General features: G+C 48.5%; 10 protein-coding genes across 10 annotated transcripts; 6 read left to right on the plus strand and 4 right to left on the minus strand.

Annotated features, from left to right (window-relative positions):
- Positions 1 to 12: 12 nt before the first annotated feature.
- Positions 13 to 953, plus strand: Pdw03_3309 (Hsp90 binding co-chaperone (Sba1), putative; the record flags this gene model as incomplete). Its single annotated transcript, XM_014676832.1, has 4 exons — positions 13 to 37; positions 213 to 538; positions 593 to 832; positions 888 to 953. The coding sequence occupies 4 exons, from the start codon at positions 13 to 15 to the stop codon at positions 951 to 953; spliced, it is 657 nt and encodes a 218-aa protein (XP_014532318.1).
- A 1151-nt stretch (positions 954 to 2104) lies between these two features.
- Pdw03_3310 (Zinc finger, CCCH-type) lies at positions 2105 to 3312 on the plus strand (the record flags this gene model as incomplete). The annotated part of the gene is made up of 3 exons (XM_014676831.1): positions 2105 to 2179; positions 2262 to 2812; positions 2868 to 3312. 3 exons carry the CDS (start codon positions 2105 to 2107, stop codon positions 3310 to 3312), a joined length of 1071 nt encoding a protein of 356 aa, XP_014532317.1.
- Positions 3313 to 3821: 509 nt separating this feature from the next.
- Pdw03_3311 (FAD dependent oxidoreductase superfamily) lies at positions 3822 to 5075 on the minus strand (the record flags this gene model as incomplete). The annotated part of the gene is made up of 3 exons (XM_014676830.1): positions 3822 to 4252; positions 4348 to 4934; positions 5047 to 5075. The coding sequence occupies 3 exons, from the start codon at positions 5073 to 5075 to the stop codon at positions 3822 to 3824; spliced, it is 1047 nt and encodes a 348-aa protein (XP_014532316.1).
- A 666-nt stretch (positions 5076 to 5741) lies between these two features.
- On the plus strand, positions 5742 to 6040 carry Pdw03_3312 (uncharacterized protein; the record flags this gene model as incomplete). The annotated part of the gene is made up of 2 exons (XM_066100451.1): positions 5742 to 5964; positions 6030 to 6040. 2 exons carry the CDS (start codon positions 5742 to 5744, stop codon positions 6038 to 6040), a joined length of 234 nt encoding a protein of 77 aa, XP_065955851.1.
- A 314-nt stretch (positions 6041 to 6354) lies between these two features.
- Positions 6355 to 7795, plus strand: Pdw03_3313 (uncharacterized protein; the record flags this gene model as incomplete). The annotated part of the gene is made up of 3 exons (XM_066100452.1): positions 6355 to 6544; positions 6611 to 6796; positions 6936 to 7795. The coding sequence occupies 3 exons, from the start codon at positions 6355 to 6357 to the stop codon at positions 7793 to 7795; spliced, it is 1236 nt and encodes a 411-aa protein (XP_065955852.1).
- A 452-nt stretch (positions 7796 to 8247) lies between these two features.
- Positions 8248 to 8773, minus strand: Pdw03_3314 (Protein kinase-like domain; the record flags this gene model as incomplete). The annotated part of the gene is made up of 2 exons (XM_066100453.1): positions 8248 to 8305; positions 8364 to 8773. 2 exons carry the CDS (start codon positions 8771 to 8773, stop codon positions 8248 to 8250), a joined length of 468 nt encoding a protein of 155 aa, XP_065955853.1.
- Positions 8774 to 9889: 1116 nt separating this feature from the next.
- Positions 9890 to 11146, minus strand: Pdw03_3315 (DNA breaking-rejoining enzyme, catalytic core; the record flags this gene model as incomplete). Its single annotated transcript, XM_014676828.1, has 1 exon — positions 9890 to 11146. The coding sequence occupies one exon, from the start codon at positions 11144 to 11146 to the stop codon at positions 9890 to 9892; it is 1257 nt and encodes a 418-aa protein (XP_014532314.1).
- Positions 11147 to 11644: 498 nt separating this feature from the next.
- Pdw03_3316 (uncharacterized protein) lies at positions 11645 to 15166 on the plus strand (the record flags this gene model as incomplete). The annotated part of the gene is made up of 1 exon (XM_066100454.1): positions 11645 to 15166. One exon carries the CDS (start codon positions 11645 to 11647, stop codon positions 15164 to 15166), a length of 3522 nt encoding a protein of 1173 aa, XP_065955854.1.
- Positions 15167 to 15566: 400 nt separating this feature from the next.
- Positions 15567 to 15942, minus strand: Pdw03_3317 (DNA breaking-rejoining enzyme, catalytic core; the record flags this gene model as incomplete). Its single annotated transcript, XM_066100455.1, has 2 exons — positions 15567 to 15746; positions 15799 to 15942. The coding sequence occupies 2 exons, from the start codon at positions 15940 to 15942 to the stop codon at positions 15567 to 15569; spliced, it is 324 nt and encodes a 107-aa protein (XP_065955855.1).
- Positions 15943 to 18909: 2967 nt separating this feature from the next.
- Positions 18910 to 23941, plus strand: Pdw03_3318 (WD40/YVTN repeat-like-containing domain; the record flags this gene model as incomplete). The annotated part of the gene is made up of 5 exons (XM_014676826.1): positions 18910 to 19237; positions 19301 to 19424; positions 19481 to 19789; positions 19842 to 20617; positions 20673 to 23941. The coding sequence occupies 5 exons, from the start codon at positions 18910 to 18912 to the stop codon at positions 23939 to 23941; spliced, it is 4806 nt and encodes a 1601-aa protein (XP_014532312.1).
- Positions 23942 to 24408: the final 467 nt, after the last annotated feature.

Below are 24408 nucleotides of genomic sequence, written 5' to 3' on the forward strand. Positions count from 1 at the left end.
TTCTAATTCACCATGTCTCAAGCCTTGACTCCCGAAGGTATGTCGTGACTGCTCTACTGCTTCCCCACTCTCGAACGCGGGACTGCACATTTTGCATGGAATCTACTATGACGTTATCCAATGTTTAAGACTGTTTTGAAATATCCACTATGGCAATTCTACAATTTCGTTTCTAAGTGAGATCGAGGCGCTGACATGCTGCATTCTCTAAGTTACATGGGCCCAGCGTTCATCCGACTCGGACCCTGAGCGCAACTTCCTTTACGTCAACATCAAGGTTGCCGAGGTTCCCAAGGCCGACGCTACTCTCAGCATCACGGAGAAGAATGTCTCTTTCAAGGGCACCTCCAGAAAGGGCGTAACATACAACGTTTCTCTGGACCTCTTTGCCGAGATCGACCCCGAGAACTCCAAAGTCAACCACACTGACCGCGACGTCGAGCTTGTTCTCCGGAAGAAGGAGCTTAAGGAGGAGTTCTGGCCCCGCCTTCTCGAGAACAAGCAGAAGATGCATTTCTTGAAAACCAACTTTGACAAAGTATGCTTGCGCTTTCTTTCTAGTCTATGATGCATGTTGACTAATTGGATGCAGTGGGTGGACGAGGATGAGCAGGATGAGGCTGGTGAGGATGACTACGCCAACAACTTCGGTGGTTTCGGTGGCGAGGGTGGTGGTGACCCCAGTGCCGGTGCCGGTGGCCTAGGCAACATCGACTTCTCCAAGCTTGGCGGCATGGCCGGCATGGGTGGCATGGGTGGTATGCCCGATCTCAGTGCTCTGGCTGACGGTATGGGCGGCATCCCCGGTGATGAGGGTGCCGAAGAAGATGATGTAAGTTTACTCTCCTATCGAGGATCTGTTATCATCTACTAATACAATACTGCAGGAGGATCTCCCCGAGCTCGAAGAGGCCGAGGGCCAAAAGTCCACCAAGATCCAGGAGGTTTCTTGAATGTGAGAAGCTTGCTTTCTGTGAAATCTATGACGACCAGAAACGAAAATGAGGGTGCTTTAAGACGCCCACGGGATGATGGTTTGAGACAGGGATTTGCTTGAGTTTTCGCCGCCCATTGACTGCAAGGCTATTCTGACCAGGCAGCTTTGATTCAAGGCCAACCTTTACACATGGTAGATCTATCTCATTGAAAACATCCCAATGATTGATGAAGCGTGAGGAGTGGTCATTGCAGGCGCCCAGGTGCCCGCGTAGAGTTATGTTACCAGTAGGTTCACCTCCCTACACACGTATGTAGGTTCCACGGTAAGTTTGTATAATGTAGATGAAGGTATACAGATGACGCCTCGACGATTGTGATTAGACTTCTTGGGCGGCCCCGGGGCGCGATGATGGTTATATGGATGTGAGTTGTTAATCCTTAAAAGAAAGCAATGAAAAACCAACCTCATAGAAAGTGGCCTCTGTAACGGAGGTGTTCCTTCAGGACACACTCTCCCTACAACAGGTGGATTTGGCAAGTCGAATGTCTCTTGTTTGGCATCTATCCATCTTTTTTTTTAAAATGATGGGTGGCGAAAGCCTAACATCTATGCATCCATAAAGGAGTTCAACCGGTAAACTGTCTCGATGGAGCTCCATGTAAGACTCTTGCAGGCCGTACTGATATTTGCATGGCGAGGGCCCTATTGTGGGTGTGGCAAATATTAGGCGGCACAGAACGCATGCCACGATGAAGAGCACCTGCTCGAACTCGATTGTATACACTGGTAATATAAGTTGAAGGAAATCGTGATTCTCCATTAAAACATTGAACCCGAAGACAATTCTACAAACATCAGTTCAGTCTCTTACATTTCGAGTCGCAGCCAACGGAGTACAGGACCCGCACCGTCATTGGTTAACCAAAAATTACCGTCACACTCTCACACCCCTCGTTTTCGAGAACATTTCACTCTACAACAACCCTGGCATTACTGCGCAGCACTCGACATCTTCTTCTTCGGATCTCCCTGTCATTCTTTCGGGTTTCATCAGCGTCTTTGCTTTATATCATCGCCACCAACTGAGGCGCACATTGGACAGGCGCATTTTCACAATTTTATTCTTCCCCGAAACCGCGACGTTACGTCCGCCCAACCGTCGCAATGCCTCCAAAGAAGGTCGATCAGCCTAAGAAGAAGAAGGCCACCGTTGAAGACAAGTCCTTTGGTATGAAGAATGTACGTCATACCCTCGATTCGAAGCCTTCGAAAAGCGAACCCGCTCGCGATATACCCCAACATGTCCTAATGTTTAAACTAGAAAAAAGGTGGTGCCGCCAAGAAGCAGATCCAACAGTTGCAAGCACAAGCCGCAAGCAACAAGAATCTAGATGAGAAGAAGAAGGCCGCCGAAAAACAGAAGCGTGAGGCCGAGAAGGCCGCCGCTGAACGGGCCAGGAAAGAGAACCTTGAGCTGTTCAAGCCCGTGCAGGTCCAGAAGGTTGCCTTTGGTGTTGATCCGAAAACTGTACTATGCATTTTCTTTAAGCAGGGTCACTGCGAAAAGGGTCGGAAGTGCAAATTCTCACACGACCCCAATGTCGAGCGCAAAGCAGCCAAGAAGGATCTGTACACCGACACCCGTGATGAGAAGGTCGACGAAGACGAGAAGAAGCAAAAGGATACCATGGATGACTGGGACGAGGAAAAGCTACGCAGTGTCGTTTTGAGCAAACATGGCAACCCGCGCACAACCACCGACAAGGTGTGCAAATTCTTCATTGAAGCAGTGGAGAACCAGAAGTACGGTTGGTTCTGGGCCTGTCCAAATGGAGGAAACAAGTGCATGTACAAGCACAGCTTACCAGCAGGGTATGTTTTCTGCCACTGATGTTTACCTTGTACGCAATACTAACAGCCTGAATAGATTCATTCTGAAGACCAGGGAGCAGAGAGCCGCTGAGAAGGCTCTCAAGGACAAATCGGCCTTGAACGCCCTCACTCTAGAGGACTGGCTCGATTCTGAGCGTCACAAACTCACTGGCACGCTTACGCCCGTCAACGAGGAGACCTTCGCCAAGTGGAAGAAGGAACGTATGGACAAGAAGGCCGCCGAGGCTCAAGCACAGCAGGCTAAGGAGGCTACTGGTCGTACACTCTTCGAGAGCGGCAACTGGGACGAGGAGGATAGTGAGGCCGAGGAGGGCGAGGATGGGGATGGAACCTGGAACTTGTTAGCCCTGCGGCGAGAGACCGAGCGGTTGCGTGAACAGAAGGAAGAAGAACGTCTGCTCATGCTCGGTGGTGGTATGCTACCCACAAGCATACCCACTAGTATACCCGAAGCTGTCACACCTGAAGCTGTGGGTTGAGTCCCTCCATATCTTCACGATACTAGATTCGTGGGCCCTTGAGGACCTCTCTCCCCCGGCCACATACAATCTTAATATTGTTTCGTATTGCCATGGAGTCGGATCTCGATTTCGAGCGATCGCTGCAATCGCTTGCCCAAACTGCTTGCTTTGTATGCAACCTCGCTCATCACTGAGGGCTCGGCTGGTCGCCTTTTCTTTCCAACCTCTATACGTGTGTTCTAAAAATGTCATGCGTAGAGGGAAAGGGCAAGGCTGGCTAGCCACGGGGGCACAAAGGCTTTAGGAGTCATTTGTGTCCCATGTGACGGAAGAATCAACGGCCGAGATACCTTATGATAGCACCTCATTACTTTGTTGGTAGCAAAAAGTTCGTTCATTCAAATGATCCTGAAGCCTTTAATTTTCCATGGATCGGATTGCACAGTAAGATCTACAAACTCAAGAAATTTGTGCAAAAAATGCTCTCTATAAACAGTGCATGCGCTCGCAAATGCCAACAAATAGGTTTACAGCAAGGGTTTGGCCTGCAGCAGCCTCTTCTCGAGCATCACGGAGACGATATCTTCCGCTACACCACGAGACAGTTCAAACCCGCGACCACCAGCACCATATCCATGGACTACATATTGATCATCGGCGAGCTTCTCTGCCTCAATACGCAGACCGCCCTCTCGGGCCGGCCGTCGACCAACAATATCGCGAATCACATCGAACTGCCCGCCGCTTTCGGGCGTGAAAGGAAACCACTTGGTTGCGTTGGCGAGGAGCCTCTGCCTGGTTTCCAGCGACGGGTTCGGGTCCCAGTTATTCGGCTCCTTCGTGCCTCCAATGATAGTTCCGCCTTGAAGGGGGCGTGGAATACAGAAGGACCACGAGCCATCTGCATTCTGTCGAGTAATGGTCTTCGAGACGGGATTACGGACGAGACAGGTTTGACCTAAAGGACATTCAGAACGCATCCGTTCAAGCGCATCTCAAACACAACCATCACCATCGTTCTTATTGTACACACACATATGTGCACACACATACCTTTGATAATAAAAGACTTCGGATCCTCAAACCCACTTCCAGAGCAGTTGACCACAGTCTTCACATTTCCCGCCATAGTAAACGCCTCCTTTAAATTTGTGAGCGTATACTGCCTCGTATCACCACCCCTGAGAATGAACTTGCGCAGCAAATACGCACAGTAGACAGGCGGGTTGATCACATACGTCGCGTATTTCACACCCCACACCACGCCAGCCGGGACCTCCTCTTTCCCCAGAGCTTGAAACCCATCCAGATGCGAGTAGACATTGGGCAAACTCCGCTGATCTAAGTATTCGGGTGGCGGAGCCTCGAGGTGCTCAACGCCCTCGATGAACTTGATGCCTGCGCTGGGCTCAGCAGCCGCAGTCCGCTTCATGAACTCATACGTGCGCTGCGCTTGACCCGCCTCCTTCAGGGTCTGCGGCGAGGAGCCCGGCACCGGGCGGTAGTGGGCTCCTGCCCATGGTGAGGCATAGTTGACGGAAGTCTCTGAGGGGAAGTCGCGAGCTACGAGGAGGATGGATTGGGTCGGAGTGATATGGTGTTGGATATAAAGAGCGGTGGAAAGGCCAATGACGCCGGCTCTGGTATTGTCAGCTGATTTATGTTGTCTTGTGATGGTTTCCCCGCCCCCCCTTCTCTTTTGAGGATGGATGTGTTCCAATGTATTATATGTGCGGGGAGTATTAGACTGACCCGATCACTACAATTGTGTCGTTTGACATTTTGATAGTATTGGAAGCTGTCGCAAGAGATTAACACAGAATTTATAGGAACAACATATAGACAAGCTCCAAGATTTGTCTGAGGAGATTATTGGATGAGTAACCATGTATGTAGTCAAGGGTTTGGGGAAGGCGACAAGACCCCCGCGCTCAGATGATAACCGGCGTCCAGGAAGTGTAGCCGTCCTACCGCTCCCATACCTTTTCCTGGTATGGACTAAATTCTAAAAAAAAAAGGTACCTTTGAAATGACATGCCTATACAAATCGTACCTAAAATCTTGGAACTTGAAGTAGGAATTTTTTCACCATTAAAATTGATTTAAGTGGTTATTCATTACGAAGAGCCTTTTTTATTTAATTTCGTGCAGAGAAAAAGTATTGTGTAGTTAAGATCTAAGTGATTGATCATTTATTTTTCTACCAAGATCTTTCATGGACAGTGCTTATCGGATGTCGTCTAGTGTTTTTCATCTGTAATAATGTTGACGGTAACATTGCCGCCTCGGGAAGTGATCGGCTCCCGGATTCCAGGGTGAGTTAGTCACCCCGCCGCCCTAAGCTGCCCACTGAGCGACCTGATCGCTCACCCCGGTGCTCACCCCGGTGCTCTCCCCTGATCAGCCCCTTCACCCTCCGTCTTGCCTTCTAGCTTTCGCCTGCTCCGATGGTAACCGCACTGCCTACCGGTGTTCCTGGGAGTTCTGGTCTGGAGATGACGTATTCCCACGTCGCTACACGTTCTCTCGCTAACGCTGCCGACACCACCCAGCAAACGATCCACGAAAATTCACCGTTGTCCTCGTTCCTCCATTTACTGTGCCAATTTGATCCCAGGAACAACATTCGCACCAGCCTTCGGGCAACCTCTTTTTGTGTGGTATACCTAGGTCTCGAACAACTCGCCGCGCCGTGTGACGCAAGTCGACGACATCGGCTGACGGATCTAGTTTAGTTTCGGGCTAGAGATCTGCCACTGAATGAATTAAGCTAGCATTCCTAGGAACCCTTTCCTATAACTGATCCCTCGCAGCTAGAAATGGCTCTGCGATTGGCTGCAGCGAATACTGGGGCCTTGTCGATAGATCCAGAATCTATGCCGGTTCTGTCGACAATTCGCTGCTCTATCTCACGGGCTGATTGAAACGATGAATCGAAACAAATAAAATAGTCCCAACTATCCCCCCTTTGCAGCATTTGTTTGAAATATCATCGAACGTGAATTTTACTGCCTCCTGCTTTGATTCCCATTCATTCAGAACCTCTTGAATCTACCTACCATGGTAACGCTGAACCATCAAAGATTTTGGCAGCCATTACCAAGAGCTTCAGTGAGACGCTCTTCCACCGGCTCAGAAACCCAGACTACCGATGTAGTGAGGCAATCGGACGCCCCAGAAGAAAGAAATGAAGTAGACTACACCCTGGGGAATAATGTGCCACAAGAAGAACGCAGTACATTGAGTCTCGGTAAGACATATTTTAAACACCCTCCTCCCATGCCCCTTGGAATTAATACGGTCTCTCCAATCTTAGAACCCGGCGAGCCCCCTCGAGCCAATTCGCCTGAACTCTATCTCAATGATGCAGCATCAGCCGCTGGAAATTATCCTGACTACCCCGAGGAAGTCGCTCTTTATCCTTCCTCCCGAGATACTGCCTCCGTGACTGGCTTAGAAGGCCCTGGCACGACGAGAGTCTTCGATGTCTTTGAGGACGATGGTACCAGACAAAGCGACGGGGGGGGGGGGGGGGGGGGGGGGGGGGAATTACAGAGATTGTAATCCAAACGAAAGGAAGCGAGCTTTGGAATATTCAATTATATCCTCTCCGAAACGACGCCGGCACCGGACTTCTACAGTCACAAATGCGAACAAGCCGCGAGGAAGACGAGCACATAAATCAGGAGCCGGAAATCTGCCAAGCGAAATCACAGAGGGCGATTCCGCGGGCAATCTCGCAGGCCTAAGGAACTCGATCGGATATTTGAAGCGCGCTTACAGTGTAGTCACTGCTGAGGCCAAATTTTCTGACGACCTCGCGGGTGCAGAAATTCTCAAAGAGAACCTTGCAGTGCTTCAGCTTGCAACAAAAACGCTACAACACGCATACGGCATCATCGCAACAAGCACCACAGCAATGGAAAATTCAGTGCGAGAGGCTACGACTGTAAAACCACGGCCAGGTTTTACCCGCAGGAAGTGGACCCCCGAAGATGGGCGTCGACTCTTGAGGTTGAAAGACTCTCAAAAGCTGTCATGGAGTAGTATTCGCGATTCGTTCGCCGAAAGAACTATGAATGCACTCAGGAGCCAATACTCTCGGGAGACTTCCAAGCATTTGGAAGCTTTTTCGAGTAAGGGGAGCCAATCGGTCAGCGCTGGTCGGCAACCAAAGTACACATCAAAGATCCGAAGAAGCCCTAGGCTAGGCCAACCTCACCAGGTCAAAAATATGAGGAGCGAAGTCGAGCACCACCGAAGGTACCCCTCGCGTGCAAGGAATCATTGCGGTGATAATGCATTAAAGTTGGATTCCATTGATCCCCGACTCCGTGACCTCGGTAATGCCCAAGTCCGCCCCACTGTATTTTTTTCTGGTGGTAAGACCGGCATAGGGTCTTTGGGCGGCAATATATCTTCTGCAAATGCGAAAGACGGTCAATGCTACAATATCATTAGAGCAGAAGGTTGTGTTTCTTCTGAGGAGTTCTCTATGTAGATACCGAGCCTATATTCAGCGAGTTGAGACTTCTTGCACCGATTACATGATACAGTTTTTTGGTGAAGTAGAAGTCCGTATAGAGACCTGCTAGAGCTTACGTAGTGTAGAGACTGGTATTTTCTCTTCAATATGCACATCAAACATAGGTCAAAATCTTCTACCTTCCAAAATTGGCGCTAGAGACTTATACCTACGAACTGATCTTGGAAGGCGATTGACTACAAAGAATTATGCAGCAAACGAAATGTATATGCATTGAAAGGTGACAATCGAGCTGGCCGTGAACCTCTCACGTGTTTTTATTAGCTTCCAATAATAGCAGATATCGTCGACTATCTCTACCGAGATGTAACGCGCAGAATGAAAGTTCGACCAAGGCGACCCAGATAATCCTATTTTTGGAACCTCTAGCACGCTAACTGCTTCCAACATAGGGAGCAGCGGAGTCCTTACCAGTGCTTCTCCAAATCCCTCCACGAGGGCAATTTCGTAGTCACAGCGGGCCAACTGTTCAGGCCCAAAGTCGGTGAAGGTCGTTGAAACATCAAAGTCAGTCCAGACCAACCTATCAGTTTGTCCACGAACAAGGAGAAGATTTCTCGGGTAGAGGTCTCTGTGGTGAACGCCCGCCCTGTGTATCTCCTTCATGCCCTCAATTGCCTGAGGATAGAGCGTATCCGAGTAGTTAATGCAGTTTAAACTCTCTGCATTTGGGAGGTACTCTAGCAATATTGCTCTAGGCTTGAGCTTGTCTTGAGAGAAATGTTGGAAAGCAGGATGAAATGCTGCGGGATCCATTCGATTGATGTAGCCGTAGAATTTTGGAACGAAACTGCGCGCACAAACACCACAGGCAAAAAGCTTCTTATGTGCATTGAGTTCGCAGCGAAATCGGTTCAAATCACGACCTTTTTCGGTATATCCAGGGTCGCCGTTGTCGTGGAAAAGCTTCAAAGCATACTTTTGTCCATCCATATCTGCCTCGAATATTGAAGACGCATCAGAGCACGTAATCTCCCTGACTATATTGATTTTGGAGGGATCCATGTCCGTTAAGGAAGCACTTCTTAGATGCATTGTTGTCCTATTGGAAAGTTACCTTTCCAAAGAGGTTGAAGCAGGTCAGGCAACAAAAAGGGATAGGTCTTGGTTACTAATAGCCGGATTATGTAAGTTAGACTCTGGGTCATGTGGATCCCAAATCCCAGACCTCGCGAATCAAATCCACTACGCTGCCGCTGGTGGGAGGAAATCTCAGAGTGGGTCGGTTTCAGTGGCTGCATGTAAGCGCCCTCTAAGACTGAAACGAGAAGGCGGGTGCTTGAGGCCGCCCCATCGACTATTGTCACGGTGCGAACCGTGATGCTTAGTTAGAGGAAGATCACGGCACGTGATCTCCGACCTGTTTATCTGAACTTCAGTTCTAGATCCTGTTGTAGCTCTTCGAGCTACGTCTTTTATAATAGCCTGCCCCTGCCTGTACCTGTCAAGTAAAATCTGATCTGTTACGACCTGTTCCTACCAGTCATCTCCTATCATACCGTCCTGCCAGCCCGCACCCTGACAGATATCATCTCTGAGAAATTTTGAACATACTGTAGACCCCTAGTTCATGTCATGATTTTTCTGATCGAAGGCTTTGGGCTTGTTGGAGGGGGAGATGGTCGACTATAGAGCAAGAAAAGGACAACCTAGAATGTCTTTACTACGCGGGCGTTTCGATTGGGTAGAAAGGTGCTAAACCCCATGCATTATACTGCCACTTGATCATCTTCTACGCCCTGATTTGTAGAGAAATTATCCGATGTACATTGTGAACTGAACAGAAAAGGTATATGAAGCAATTATGCTATGGCGCGATTTCCCAGTAAAGCATACTCAAAGGCTTTTTTTTCTTCGATCCCGAGAAAACCTAGAAACCGGCCTGAATACGTTGGGCTTCTGTAAAGTAGCGAACATGGCGAACATCTTCCGTATGGCGTTTGAGCGCTTTATGTCCACTCATCACAAGCTGGCAATATCTGTCAGGACAGGTTATGGGCTCAGTTGGCTTGTATTTCCGAAGATGTTTTCGAAATGTTCTCGAGCTTTTCAGGATGAGGCAAAGTAGCACTGGTACTGCGGTTCAAAGATACAGAAAAGGCAATGTCGATTGGTGAGCGAGATGGGACAGCCTTGGGGTTCTGGTGATGAAGAAGACTCTGTTTCCGCCGAAGGCAGTTCTTTTGGTAGCGAAACTATGTTGCTGCTGATGGCATATTCGGTTTGTCTCTCAGGGTTAAATCTTTCGGGTGGTACTTTCCGAACGCGGCCAAGCTCAATCAGAGCATTGACCAGAGTGACTCGCTGTGCCATATCATTTTTCTCTGAAAGATCTTGCATGGAGATTTGCATCAATTCCGCTACCTGGCGACGCTCATCCAAACGATAAACGTTCTTCTCGGGCAAATAAGCCTGCTTGTCAATATCCAAAAGCGAGGGATCGAGCTGTCTGTTGATCTCAAGAGTATCGATCGTGGAAAAGAATTCACCGCGAGCTCCTTCTTCAAATGTGTCTTTCTTCAATTTTGCCTTGGCACATCGCAATGCAGCTTCCGTCTTGGCTTTGAGCTCTCCAATTTTGGTGCCAGCCGCGTTCTTCATAGATCCATACATCTCTTTGGCTTCTTTGGCAAGAGAATCGCGCATTTCTTGCAGGCCAACTATCTCAGGGTGAGTTGAAAGTGAAGCTCGCGTAGTGGCAGGCAAATCGTCGTAATGAGAAGGAGCTCGAGGGACGATATAGCGGCTTTGGTGACTCAGAATGTTCATCAATGTGTCCTCCGAAGGTATCCCAAGAAATGCGGCTTGAACATGGGACTGGACACGCTGATTCATATATGTCTGAAAGGTGCTAGCATTACATGGCCCATCACCTGTTGGAGCAAAGGAAGAGGTGCAGTTTCTGAACAGAGTGCCTGCGTCAGCTTGGGAATTACAATTTATGTTGTATAGGAACTTACTTTCAACAGCCTCACCGGTGCCACGCCGGAGATCGTAAGGTTTCATAGCACGGGGAATGCCCACTGCGAAACTCAACCTTTCAAGATAATATAGATACGTGTGGTATTTTAGGGGTTTGATCTCATGGGTGCTGATACCACAATGGGTCGATATCGGCTGACGACAGATAGGCACATTGAGCTTTTCTTTCACAAACCTCAACTGCAAGGAGTAGCGCGGCGGTTCTACCCGGGAGGCAAAAATGTCCTCGATCGAGCGAATTTTGCTCTCGAACGCTCCATCGAGGAAGGCCATAGCGACCACAAGCATGACAATGTCAAAGAATGGCTGTTTCACTTCAGACATTAAGAATATTTTCCTTTACCTTGTGATTAGCCTCGCATAGGAAAGGCAGGGTACCTAATGGATCTGCACTCACTTTTTTGGTCTTTTATCATGGGCCTTGGTATGTTTTAAATCAACTTCCATCACGAGATGATCACGAATACCACCAGGATTCGGTAGAAGTATGTTGGATGCCTCAGGCATCACATGTAGGATAGACCAACTAGATAGTCTTCCTTCCACTCTCACCTTCTCTCTCTCCCCGTCCATCCAATTGAATACTGTTTTACCTGCATACATACTATCATTGTATTTGCATCAGGTTATGAGCCTCTTCTGCTAGCTGGACCACTAGCAACTCTTTTCTCTGAAGCCATTTTCAACTGGAGACTTTTGACGATCTGACCCCACTGTGGACCCACCTCTGTGTGTGACACAACATTCAGATCCAGCCAATAACATCTAGGAAATCCTTCGAGCCCCGCCGGCAAAAGCTCCGTTTAGCTTTAACATCCAATCATGGCCGACACCGAGACGGACAACGAGGGGGACACCAACCCTCACCCGCTTGATGCATCGACCAACCCATTGGAACCCCAGATCCCGTCCTTTACCAATCCGATCCAATTCACACAGGATGACAGTGATAGTGAGGATGAGGACAACACACCGCCCCATCAGGGACATGGTCTTCCAGCGATTGCAATGACCAAAATCCAGAAAGTTCGGACACTGGAACACAATGACACTGATCCAAGTGGTTGGAAACAGGCACTGGCTTACCAGCTGATCCCATATGCATTGGAATGGTTGTTAGACAGCAACATTCCCAGACCTCACAAGTCGCATGCTTCATTCGGAAGATGGAAGTACTGGTCTCGCTTGGTTGCTAGCTGGATGTACAACCAGATCGACGTCACCCTACAGAACAAACTACGCAACCTGTCCAAGATGCCTAAATATGCCGATCAACTGTATGACGAACTCATGTCAATGACACAAGGAAGTGATCGGATGCAGACAGCGTTTATCGAGATGCGGAAGTTCGACAAGATGAAACGATCGGACTACAACTCGGCAAGCGAGTACATTGAGGAATACCAGCGACAGTACCACGTGCTAGCTAGATTCAAAGCAGCACCACACCCATCACACGGCTTATCACAAGTTCTTCAAAACATTGAACTGGAAGTCATGAAAGTACAGTTCATTAGGGAGGAAGTTGCAAGTCTGGAGCCTAAGAAACTCACCCTCGACAAGGTGGAGGAGTACTGGAGAGCACTTCAAGCAGCAGCTGACATGGAAGGTGTCGCTAATGCTACTTACAACAACAATGCCGGCCGAGGCCGAGGCAATGGAAGAGGTGGTCGTGGAGGAAACCGAGGTGGCCGAGGTGGTCAAAACAACAACGGTCACAATGACGACAACACCCAATCCAACAAAGATACCAATGCCGTCGAGGATGATACAGCTACTGCTAAAAAGAAGAAGAAGAAGGGTCTTCGCAAGCAGCCTGCCGATGGCAAAGACATTCATGAATACGCAAATGAGATGCGTAATGGCACACAAAAGGATGACAACAACATGTGCTCATTCTGTGGCTTTGGACCACACACTGCGAAGAGATGTGCCTATCTCAGTGAGAACCCTCCAGTTTCGTGGGAACCGTCCGGCAACCTCTGGGCCTATTCAAAGGCAATCCAGAGAGCCCAACGTCAAGATGGACAAAACAATATGGTTGTTGCAGCTGCCAATTCTGTTGATAGGAGGAACGATTGGTTGCTTGACACTGGATCTGACAAGACATTGACGCATGACATCGAAGACTTTCACACATACCAACTGGATCATCCTGACACTGCCTATGCGTACAAAGACTACTCTGGCAATAGAGTTGTCACGCTAGGTCATGGTCAAATCATTGTGAGAACTGCTCTGCCAGGGAGAAATGGTAAGACGCACTCGTTTATGACAACTGGTTACTATACTCAAGGAGGACACGGCAAGCTATTAGGCATGCAAAAGCTTCTTGAAGAGCAAGACATCTCTTATGACACACGTACTAAGTATCTCACAAATGGTGAGGGTGACATTGTGGGGTATGGAGATACATCAACTGGTGTCCCGTACCTTGTCAGTCCAAAAGACGACGATGACCCCAATGAGGTCAAATCTGACATAGATTCCGATTCTGATGATGAAGAAATTGGATTCGTGAACAAAGTGACTGCGTACGAGATCCACCGACGTCTCGGACATGCTGGAAAAGCACGAATTGCCTCCACATTACAACATGCTGAACAGCTAGGTGATGATGAACAATACGGCACGGAGCATTTCGACTGTGATGCCTGTTTCCAAGGTAAATCAAAGCTCAAAATTTCTCGTCAACCACAGGCAAGGGTGCAGGATGTGGCATGGAAATTCCACGTAGATACACAACCAATGAAGCCTACCGGACCAAATGGAGAGAACTACTGGTTGCCAGTCGTCGACGATGCATCTCGACTGATCGAGGGAATCATGTTGAAGAACAAAAGTGATGCCTACTATAAGCTTACTGCGTTCTGTGAGAAGATCAAATTGCTCACTGGCAGATACCCAGGCATCTGGCGAATGGATGGTGGCACAGAGTTCAAAGAGTTCATCAAATGGGGTGAGAAGCATGGTATGACTTTCGAGATCACACCACCATACACTGCTGAACCAAATGGCACTGTGGAGCGCTTCGGTGGACATATCAACGACATCCAGAGAACGATGATTATTGATGCAAAGATGACGGAAGAGATGTGGCCATATGCGACAGACACAGCCATCTACATCTACAACAGACTGATCAATCCGAAAACCAAGATCTCGCCGCTAACACATTGGCGTCAAGAGCTCGAGATTCCAAACGCAGAGCCTTCTTTGAAGCACCTTAAACCATGGGGAACAACTGCATACGTTCATATTCCGAAGCCTAAGAGGATTCAGGCTAGGAAAGCAGCACCCAGAGCATGGAAAGGAAAGCTCGTTGGTTATGAGGGGGACGGTGGTCATGTTTACAAAGTATGGGATCCAGCTACTAGGAAACTAGTGGTATCTCGTGATGTTGGCTTTCCACAACCCGGAGATGACGATAACGATGATACGGGATCAATGCTAGTCAACGGAGTACCTACTGATTTGAAGGACCTCGGAGAACCAAAGCAGTATCTGAACTGTGCACTACACAGAGACTATGACAATTGCACGATCACTATGTCTCAGGAAGCCTATATTCAGAAGGTTCTACGTACTGCAAATGCAGGTTCTGGATGGAAGGATACACCATTGCCAGCCGCATGGAGAGAGTCACCTGCCAATGCATCCAATGTGCTAGATGACGATTCATTTGATCAATATCAATCAGTTGTCGGCATGTTAAACTGGCTAGCAGTCAAGACTAGGCCAGACATTCGCTTCGCAGTTACTCGCTTGCAACATCGTTTGGCGAACCCTACATTTGAAGACCTTCACGCCATGCAACACGTCGTCAAGTACCTGAGACATATGCCTGACGTTGGCATTACACTTGGTCGTACGCCAGAACTTCGATTCTATGCGCATGTGGACGCATCTCATGCGGACTGGGAGGATAGCAAGTCAACCGAAGGAAGTATATGGTACTTCGCCGGCTCTCCAGTCATATGGACTACAAAGAAGCAAACCATCACTGCCAATTCGACCACTGTCGCAGAATGGTGTGCACTAGATCAACCTACTCGGGATGCAATGTGGCTAGGCAAGATTGCTCGCTCGTTTATGCTGCCAGAGCAGCGTCCCATTGAGATTCATACAGACAATATCAATTCGCAATTGCTGCTCACTAAGAAAGGTGGCAAATCCGCGAATAGATGGCTCGATCTACGATGGTTCTTTGTTAAGGATGCTGTCGCACAGGGACATGTGGACATTAGACGAGTGGACACGAAGAAGAACGCAGCTGACGGTTTTACAAAAGCATTGGCAAAGGAGCAATTTGAGACTTTTGTTGGTTTGATCGGCATGATTTAAATGCATATTTGAAATGCATGATTTGCAGGATTTTACTATGAAAATCAGAATTCGGGGAGTTTGATGGAACATGGTCTATGAGGGGGATGTTGGATGCCTCAGGCATCACATGTAGGATAGACCAACTAGATAGTCTTCCTTCCACTCTCACCTTCTCTCTCTCCCCGTCCATCCAATTGAATACTGTTTTACCTGCATACATACTATCATTGTATTTGCATCAAAGTATCAGGCTTATCTGGCCGTAGCAAAGTGTTTTGAGATTCTCGTCTCAGAGATCCCATTCATCCATTTTATCGGTTTCAGTGGCGTCAACCTCATTAACACTTCCAAAGAAGTGCTGGACATTAGTCTGCTCGTTCTTTTCAACATACACCAATGCCCCCGGTCGGCTTGCAGTTTAAGCCGACACGAGTAAGACGAAAGCGAGCTGGATGATTTGCCGGCCGTCCGGATATGGCGTACTATCTTTCGTCCAGTGGTAATGAAGCACAATGTACAAATCATCGACGTTCATGACAGGCTTTTCCTCAACAGACCTATCCAGATTGAAACGTTCAACCAGGTCTTTGTTCATGTACTATCACCCTTCTGTCAGAAAATAAAAAGAGCAGAGAGCAAGAAAAACCCACATCATTGATATCCTGGCAGCTTTTCGCGTGGAGGCTACGCCCCACCGCTTTGCGATAGAGCTGGCACCATAACCGCCAGTTTTCGTGCAGGCTGCTGAGCTTTTTTATTTTAGAGTTGTGCAGGATCCACTCAAGAAATATCATCACGTCCTCTTTCCTTGCTGCGTGGAGGGACTTCGAGTACTCCTTTTTCCCTAGAAAGTCACAATGCCTGGGCTTTGATCAGCGCGGTATTCCTGGATATGATAAAAAAGGCGCCTATTCAATCCATCTTCTTTTGATGTATTCAATGTTGTTCTTCGTGGATACAGCATGTCGCTTTTGAATTATGCTCTTCTCTAGTTGTCGGCGGCGCTGAACATAATACTCCGGGCTAGGTACTATCTTTGCCTTAATGCGGGAAGCGTAAGAGTCTGAAACAGTCATGGCTTCAGGTAGCAATAAGCCTAGCAGATGCCAGAGAATAGTGGCACACTTCAGGAAATTGAATGGGAAAGAAGCTGGTTGGTATGGCGATAATGACAGTTGCCCAGAAGAAAGGTTGGAGAGATACAATGTAGAAAAGACTGTTGCTGGTGAGGTGGACTGTAGAATGGCTACGAGTTGATGGGGAGGGGGCGACCATTTAAATATTGGGAACCGGTCTTGATGGCTCCGCAAGACAGACGATTTATCATCTTTGTCTGGAGCGGCTACAAACGGACTGAAGGATACTGAGCATCACGTCATCACTGATCAATTGCCCTGAGCATACTGAGCGAAGGGTGAGCAGATCACTGAGCAGCCCTGAGTGCTCAGTGATCAAAAGTACATTATGCGCACGTGATGTTGTGATGACTAAGATTTTGGTAAAAAGGGAGCTTAAACCGGCGTCCAAGGTAGCCATTTACGGCAGCCGATTTACCGTCAATTAGCGTTGTGGTGTAATCTCCAAAATCGACGTTCACTGAAAACCAACAAACCCCTGACTTCTAGTATTTATATTTTGATTTGTCGTTTGGCTAGTGAGAGAATTGGGAAAAGAAGGTGTTGGGTGCATGTACCTTTTGTATGAACATGCGATACAAAAGATACCCAATTCTTGCAATGTTTAGTGGGACAGGCCCATACATGGAAACGGGATAGGGCGGGTAGCACGAGGATTAGGATCGATATATAAATTCCTCTACGGAGTATACAGCTCTAGAAATAGAATCGTATGATTTGCTCTCTAGATTCCAATTTTCACCATTTTTGCAGTCTTTCCTTGGCCTGCACTATTCTTGTGACTCGTACATCATTGCACGGATCGGGATTGATCTAGTGCATCCAGTACGACTTGAACTCTCCTTCTGATTGCCCAAGCTCGATTAAAAACTTAACCGGCGTGCCCCCGATACTATCACAGGGCCCAAGCTCCAGGATATTCGACGATGTCTTTTTGTGCAGGGATAACTGCATATCTTTGCATTTCAGTCACATCACAGGAACCAAAGTGCAGAGCCAAGTTGAAGTACTCCGCTTTTCAATCCAATTCTTGTAGAAGAAGAAGAAAAGAAAAGAAAAGAAAAGGAAATGGTTATGGATAGACATCGGAAACACTAGTTCAAGTATGAAACTTCTGAACTTGGAATTCTTTGAACCCAAGCCCAGAAGAGGGCTGCTAGAGGCCAGTACAGCCATTTTAGACCGTTTTTCGGTCGACTGCAGACCGTTATAAAATGGCTAAATGAGTGCAGGTATTGGCTGAGGGGTGGTTGTATAAGCGCCGAGGGATCAGCAGTGATGGATGGTGATTGGCCAGGTGAAGTGACGAAGCTGCAGCTGGAGAACGACGGCACGGATCCCAATCACACTGCTGTTTCGGATCACATTATGAGTAGTTTCAGTTTGCATCTCACTAAGTTTTCTATCATTTGGAAATTGGGCGGTTCCTTGCAGCTAGGAAGATATCAAAACAAGTGGGTGCTAGGGTTATGTACTTTCAACTATGTGAAGTACTAGTAGCCCGTTGAATTACCTCCGAGTGATCGACGTACAGGGCAGTAAAAGATAGTGCAAGTGCCAGGGATTCTCTTCATGAAGCCCGTGATTCCGGAACTTGTCTGCATCTAGCCTGGGTTAAGTCTTTTTTCTCTACTCAGGTTCTGTATGCTCGTTGGTGCAGATCCCGCAGGATAACCCAGCCACCAAGAAGGCTCGATCTCACCATCTCCGCTAATTTTGTGTTGAATAATCCGTATGGTGGGTTTAATCCCGGGTCACGCTCCAGTTCGTCTGGAACGTCAGAAACGAGATAGATGTATGGTCCGGCTAGGAAATGAAAGCGTCTAACAAACCCCCCGAGCGCCAACCAGTACTTAGCAGTCCTCGATGCTCCCTTCTTTTTGGGGAAAGTTCTTCATTTTACTCATTTTACTCATTTTACTCATTTTACTCATTTTACTCATTTTACTCATTTTACTCTGCTATTTACTGTACAGATAGGGTTGAGGTGTATATTAGTGTTATAAAAACCAGTCCTACATCCTATCACAAACTTAAGCCCCCTCCGTCACGTTTTCTATGTGATGAGCGTGCAAGCGAGTCATTTCAATTTCCTAGCTTCAATCGCCACACTATAATATCTTGTTTCTCTTTTTCAATTTCTCTTCCCCCCCCCCCCTATTCTAACGGCTTGCATCTTCCCTTTTTTTTCCCTTGCCTTCTCGCATATTTCTTACACATCTTACATCTCACCCTTTTCATTTAAATGGCTCGGATCTTCGCGCCTGCTTTCATCTTGGTCACATTCCTTGTCAGGCGCTAACTCTCCTCCGACCCAAATGTGCCTTGAGATATCCTGGAAATTCCCCTCTTTCACCTTGACTGGCACTCAGGGTCGTGGTCGATTGGAAAGATATCTGGCTTAAACAGAGGTCAGTGGCCCAAAATTGCTTAGATTTACGTTTTTTGTCTTCCTTTTTGTCCTGAATACATCTCATTTGGGGCTTCTGTCTTGAACAAATCCCCATCTAGCAAATCAAGTTCCCCGCAAATCGTCTCGTATGCATCTTGGCAAATGTAATGGTTGATTTGACATGGAATAGGAGCTTGTGGACAGAATCACGACCCTCAAGAACCGTCATAGTAATGGCACCTGCACCAGCTGTCCAGCCTCACTTCGAGGCCTGTGCTTCAACAGCATCCTTATTCCTCTATGCTCAGGGCTCAGCAATCCTGTGTTTGCATCATGACACATTGGCAATCGAGCGACGTTTCCAGAGCCACCAGGAAAATATTGACTTCATATCGGTCGATAATGTTAGTGAGCGGGGTGCAGGGAGATTGGTGGTGAGTTACGATGTAGGGCAGACGGCTATTATTTGGGATATCTTCACAGGAACGGAGATTGCCCGCTTTGCTTCCTTTGATCACTTGCGAATAGCTTCGTGGATGCGTAATGGTAACGTTGCATTTGGTAAGAGAATCATCACATCTTATCCCTAACGAAAGTTGACTTAATTTTGCTGATTAAAATAAGGAAATGGCAAGGGTGAGGTGATCCTGTTCGAACCTCCCACGTCAGAGCACATCTCTGCACGCACTATCTTCGACCCAATCACTGCTCTTGCACCCGCCGCTGATTGCCGCACTTATGCAATTGGGTAAGTGAAATGGCTCGATGAAGTGGTTCTAGAACTTGAAAGCTAACGGGTTTCAGATATCAAAATGGTTCAATATTGATCGCGACTTTACTTCCTCAATTCACCATTCTTCACACTTTGACTACATCGCGGGGACCATCGCCAATCATTTCCTTAGCTTGGCATGCATCCTCATCGAAACAGAAGTCAGACATGCTGGCAACGCAATCGTCGAATGGCGATCTACGAGTTTGGAGTGTGGCAAAGCCTCCAGGGAAAGAGTCACCTCGAGTGATTAGGGTTTTGAAACGATCTGATTCAAACTCCTCTGATCCCAAATGGATGGGCTGGTCGAAGAATGGAAGACTAGTACAATATTTGGAAGGGTGTGCAACGCCTTGAGAGAATTTTTGCGAATTTGCTAACAATTAATTATAGGGAAACTTGGTCTTGGGATGTTCGAACAAAGCATGTTACTTACGATCCAATTCCTACAATTGATGGTGTCCGCGGCATCGCAAACTACGGTCCTACTGCCACTTTATTCACACTCGGCCCTCAGCATTCTGTCCAACAGTATGATTTGGAAACCCCAGCATTGGTTAAAAATGTGCAACACCTTCCAATCATCCCCCGGCCTGGCACAGTGGAAGGCAGTCGATCACAAACAATCTCCCCGCGGCGCTTACAGGATGCTCCTGATATCCGAGAGCCACCAGGCGCAGCTAGGCGAACGCCATTTGACGCAAACAGCATTGAGAGTCTCAGACAGAGGGCAGATCTGACGAGCCCTGCTTCATCGCGCAGTCGGACAGAATCGGTGAGCTCAAAGGCATCCTCCGGGAAGTATAACATAAGACCCTTCTCTCCGCCGAGTCGCTCTGGCCAGAGTGCTACGACTTTTTCCATGACGTCGGGTGGTCGTGATACACCGCAGGCTTCTGCTTCATTCGCGTATCCGTCCTCGGTCTCAATGTCATCTGTGAGAAGTTCGAGAGCGGCATCACGACTACGGAATGAGGTTCATCTCAGCCCTGCCGATAAGAACATTGTGGATCTATTTCCATTCACTCGGGCTCGCTTGATGGATGTGCCTTACAAACAGCAGCCGACTATTGATGAGAAGAATCTAACTTCGGATGATCTTCGTCTGCAGATGTTGAACGTGGTCTTTGGCTGGGATGGAGACATTCAAGAATTGATCACAGATGAGTGTATGTATTAGCCCGCATCTTCTATCCCACAGAGACAGCTTTTGACAGCTTTTAGTGAGCCGCCACGCTGTGGGCAGCCAAAGCGCCATTCTCTTAACGCAATGGCTTGGCGAAAACGACACAGATGAAATGGCTTCGATGATTGGTTCTGGGCAGGTAACAACCTCTGACTGGTTGATTCTTGCTTTGAGTCAGATGAGTGGCCAAGCACAGGCAAACAAGGTCGGACAGGCATTTGTACAGAAGCTGCTTGAGATCGGGGACATACACACCTCGGCCGCGATCTTACTTGGTCTTGGGGACAGCAACGATGCCATCGAGGTTTACGTTTCTCGCAATCACTTCATGGAAGCTATCCTCGTGACTTGTCTTTTATTTCCTTCGGACTGGCAGCGCCAGTCTTATCTAGTTCGTCGATGGGGCGAACATGTCGTTACTCACTCCCAGCAACAGCTCGCCATTCGCTGTTTCATGTGCACGGGAGCGGAACCATCAGAGCCATGGGCATCCCCATCTGCTCAACAAACTTCATCTTTTGCGGAGATGATTCGTGCCAAGTCTCCTCTCGCCTCGTCGGAGCTTCCACAGGCCAATATGATACTACCACCAATCCGGCCAAGATCTACATCGAACTCGAAACCTGCAGTGAAAACGCCGGCCCTAAAGCTCATTACTTCCTTTGATGCACAGCCAGGGCGTTTCCGCTTCCCTGGCTTAAAGTCTGATGATCGGACGCCAACAAATGCACCTGGAATTACTCCGATTGCTGAATCCGCTATTCCTGAGTCTGCAATGTCCCCTGGTGGGTTTGGTTCTTATAGACTAAACAACATACAAAGCCTGAGCCACGCTATGGCTTCTCGAACAAACACTCCATCATTCAATCGGCGTCGTTTACCCTCCATAGGAGAGACACCAGTGGATGTGCACCCTCCAAGCTTCTCACGGTCGAACTCTTACAGCCAGAATGAGTATATTTCCACCTCCGAAAACGAAATGAGTGGACACGAGCAGAGTCAAGATGAGAAGGAGAGCAACAGCGGTCTTCTCACTTTGTCAGCCGCGAAATACAACCCCAGTCTAGACTCTCTCAAGCCCAGTCCCCAGACTGCAGTGCAGGGGACAGACAAGTTTGCCACAATCAAAGGGCTTCCATCACCAGCTGCTGGTGTATTCGATGATCTCACAAATGACGATCATCGCAACGGGTCCCGAGATCGAAAACCCAACGGCCTTCAAATCGAGACATTGGAAGGTGAAAGAAATCCACAGGACCGCTCCGATTTGCTTCCCAGTGCCAAAAGCACCGCATCGACGGTGAATAGCTATGCTGTGGCTAGAAGCCCCAGTGTTAGTGGCCGTAGTATCGATCAATACATCAGTAGTCTTGATGAAGCAAACTACCATGCGCGGAAGCTCCATCCACATACCCCAGGCCGTGGAAGACGGAACCCAGATGACACTGCCAGCCAGAGCTCGAGGGTCAATCAATCTCGTGATACCTCCCGAGATGCCCGCGGTCTGAGCGAGCGTCGATACATTCAACCCGCAAAGCGCTCTCCTTCATCGCCGGTGCCTATGTCTCCTGAAGAGTTGGCTCGATACCACAACGTAGAGGCTGAAACCCCAGCTGGAACACGGAAGTCAAAGTCTCGCACTAGAAGCTCTAGCAAGGTGAGAGGACCAGGTTCTCAAAACCGTCAGCGCTCTTCAAGTCGACATACTGCAAGCCGCATCGGAAAAGACAAACTAGACGCCTCAATTCGAGGTCGCAGTAATGACAGACAGGGATCCAGCGTTCGATCGCCATCATCGCCTCTTCCAATGGAATATCCCACAGCGGAATCTTCCCAGGATTTTGACAACCCTTTAAGACTTGTCGAAGGCAACCAAAAGAGACTGCGATCTCGCCACCGAAGTGCTAGTCGCCGTCGTACCGAGAAAGGAACAACTTCCAAAAGCGAGGGCTCTTCAGAAACTAGACACAAAACATCGCAGAGTCTTTCTGTGATCCAAACAGGGCCGACATTAGACCCCTGGGCACAACAGGAATCGGTGCCGGAGCAGTTGAGCAGCAAGGTCTTTGGCCAAGGAGACACGTCTAATGGATATTCTAATGAACAACCAAGCTTGATAGCCACTGATTCGCAAGGCAATGAGTCCCCAAGGACACCATTCGTCACCCTCGCGGAGAGAAAGCGAAGAGAGATTGCTGCTGCTGAATTAGAAGCACGCAGATTGTCACTCGCCCGCAATCCATCAGCGCCAAACATCCCCTTCCCTGGCGAGCTACAAAGCGCAAGAAGTCCCCATGAAGCTTCCCCACCTTTCTCCGGTACAAGCTCATACTTCCAACGGGCTCCATCGCGGAACAACGTGTCCCAGAACAAAGTATCTATCGACTACCTCAGCAGTTCTGACTCGAACTCCTCACGCTCTGGAATGCCCGGTGGGCTTCCGGCAACTCCTCGAGCCATGCGGCATCCCAAGTACGGAGGAACCGCACAAGACGAAGACCGCCCTCCTTCTGTGCCTATAATTCCCACAGACAACAGTGTGTTCCTTAGCAATGTCCGGTATCAAGGAAATGCCGAGATGATCGAACGATCGATGTCCGTCCCCGTACCAGAAGGACAGCACAGCACCCCTTCGATGCCCAACGACCTCCCCATGCATCCCCGGTTTAACCCAACCCTCCCCCGGAGCCGGTCCAGCAGCCGCAGCCGCGCGAAAAGCCTTAATCGCACCAGCTCCGGCAGCTACGTCTCTGGCACTTCCCCCCACGTCCAGGTGAGCATCGAAGAGACAATCGAGCACGCAATGCAAGGAGGAACGTCAGCACAGTATGAGACAACGCTTCCACCAGCCCCACCAATCCTCCCAGAACTGCAGCATCTCAACACCCCACCACCACCACCCCCCCCATTCCCATTTTCCGCAACGCCCGTCTCGCCCCGTGAGTCGTCTGCGACAATCGATATCGCCATCGACAACAATGAAGGCCTCGGTCATCTTCTCCCTCGCGCCATGACAGCCGCCCCGGCTCTCAATGTAGGCGGTCATGGGACGGATTCCCATCAATCGGGTGATCAGCGTATGTCCTTTGACCATCGCCGAAACCGTAGCTCAAACGAGAGCTTCACGAACAAGCTGCGCAACTTGACTCGGATGCGCAACAACAGTCGCAGTGTCGAGCCTTGGATGCAGACTCATGAGGCGGAGATGGGTCTCTATGAGAGTCTGAACCCACATATTGCTGGGTCGAACTCGAACTATGTTCTGCCAAGTCAGAGCTATGTCCCGCCAGATTCGAACTATGTTTAAGCCCTTGGACTTGACTGACTGATGAGAACAAGGGTTCCCTTTTTTTTTTTTTGTCCTTTGCTGGTTTTTGTTATTGTTCTTCTCGCCTCTCTTTTGCACCATGAGCCCCCTTTTCTGATCGTTCTTGGTTTTGTCATGAAATTGCAATGTTTGGGATATCAACGCTTCACGCATCATGTTTTCGCTGCCCACTGGCTTCCGTTTGATACTACCCCTGTTTAAGGGCTCATACCCTCTCTCGTTCTGCTTGTTTGATGTTTTCCGAATTCTATGCCCCAGGGTATATTTCAAATGCCGTATCCTGTCACCATCCCTAATCCTACGGTTGATTGAATGCACAATTTCCTAGTCTCTGATTTCGATATTTTCCATTTCAAGATTGCAGACATCGATGCCTTTTCAAACCTCGCTTCCATTGGCTTATGTTCTCTTTATCAGGGCCCACTAGCTAAACACATATGCCTGTA

This window comes from Penicillium digitatum, chromosome 1, assembly GCF_016767815.1.
Source record: "Penicillium digitatum chromosome 1, complete sequence".
Lineage (NCBI taxonomy): Eukaryota > Fungi > Ascomycota > Eurotiomycetes > Eurotiales > Aspergillaceae > Penicillium > Penicillium digitatum.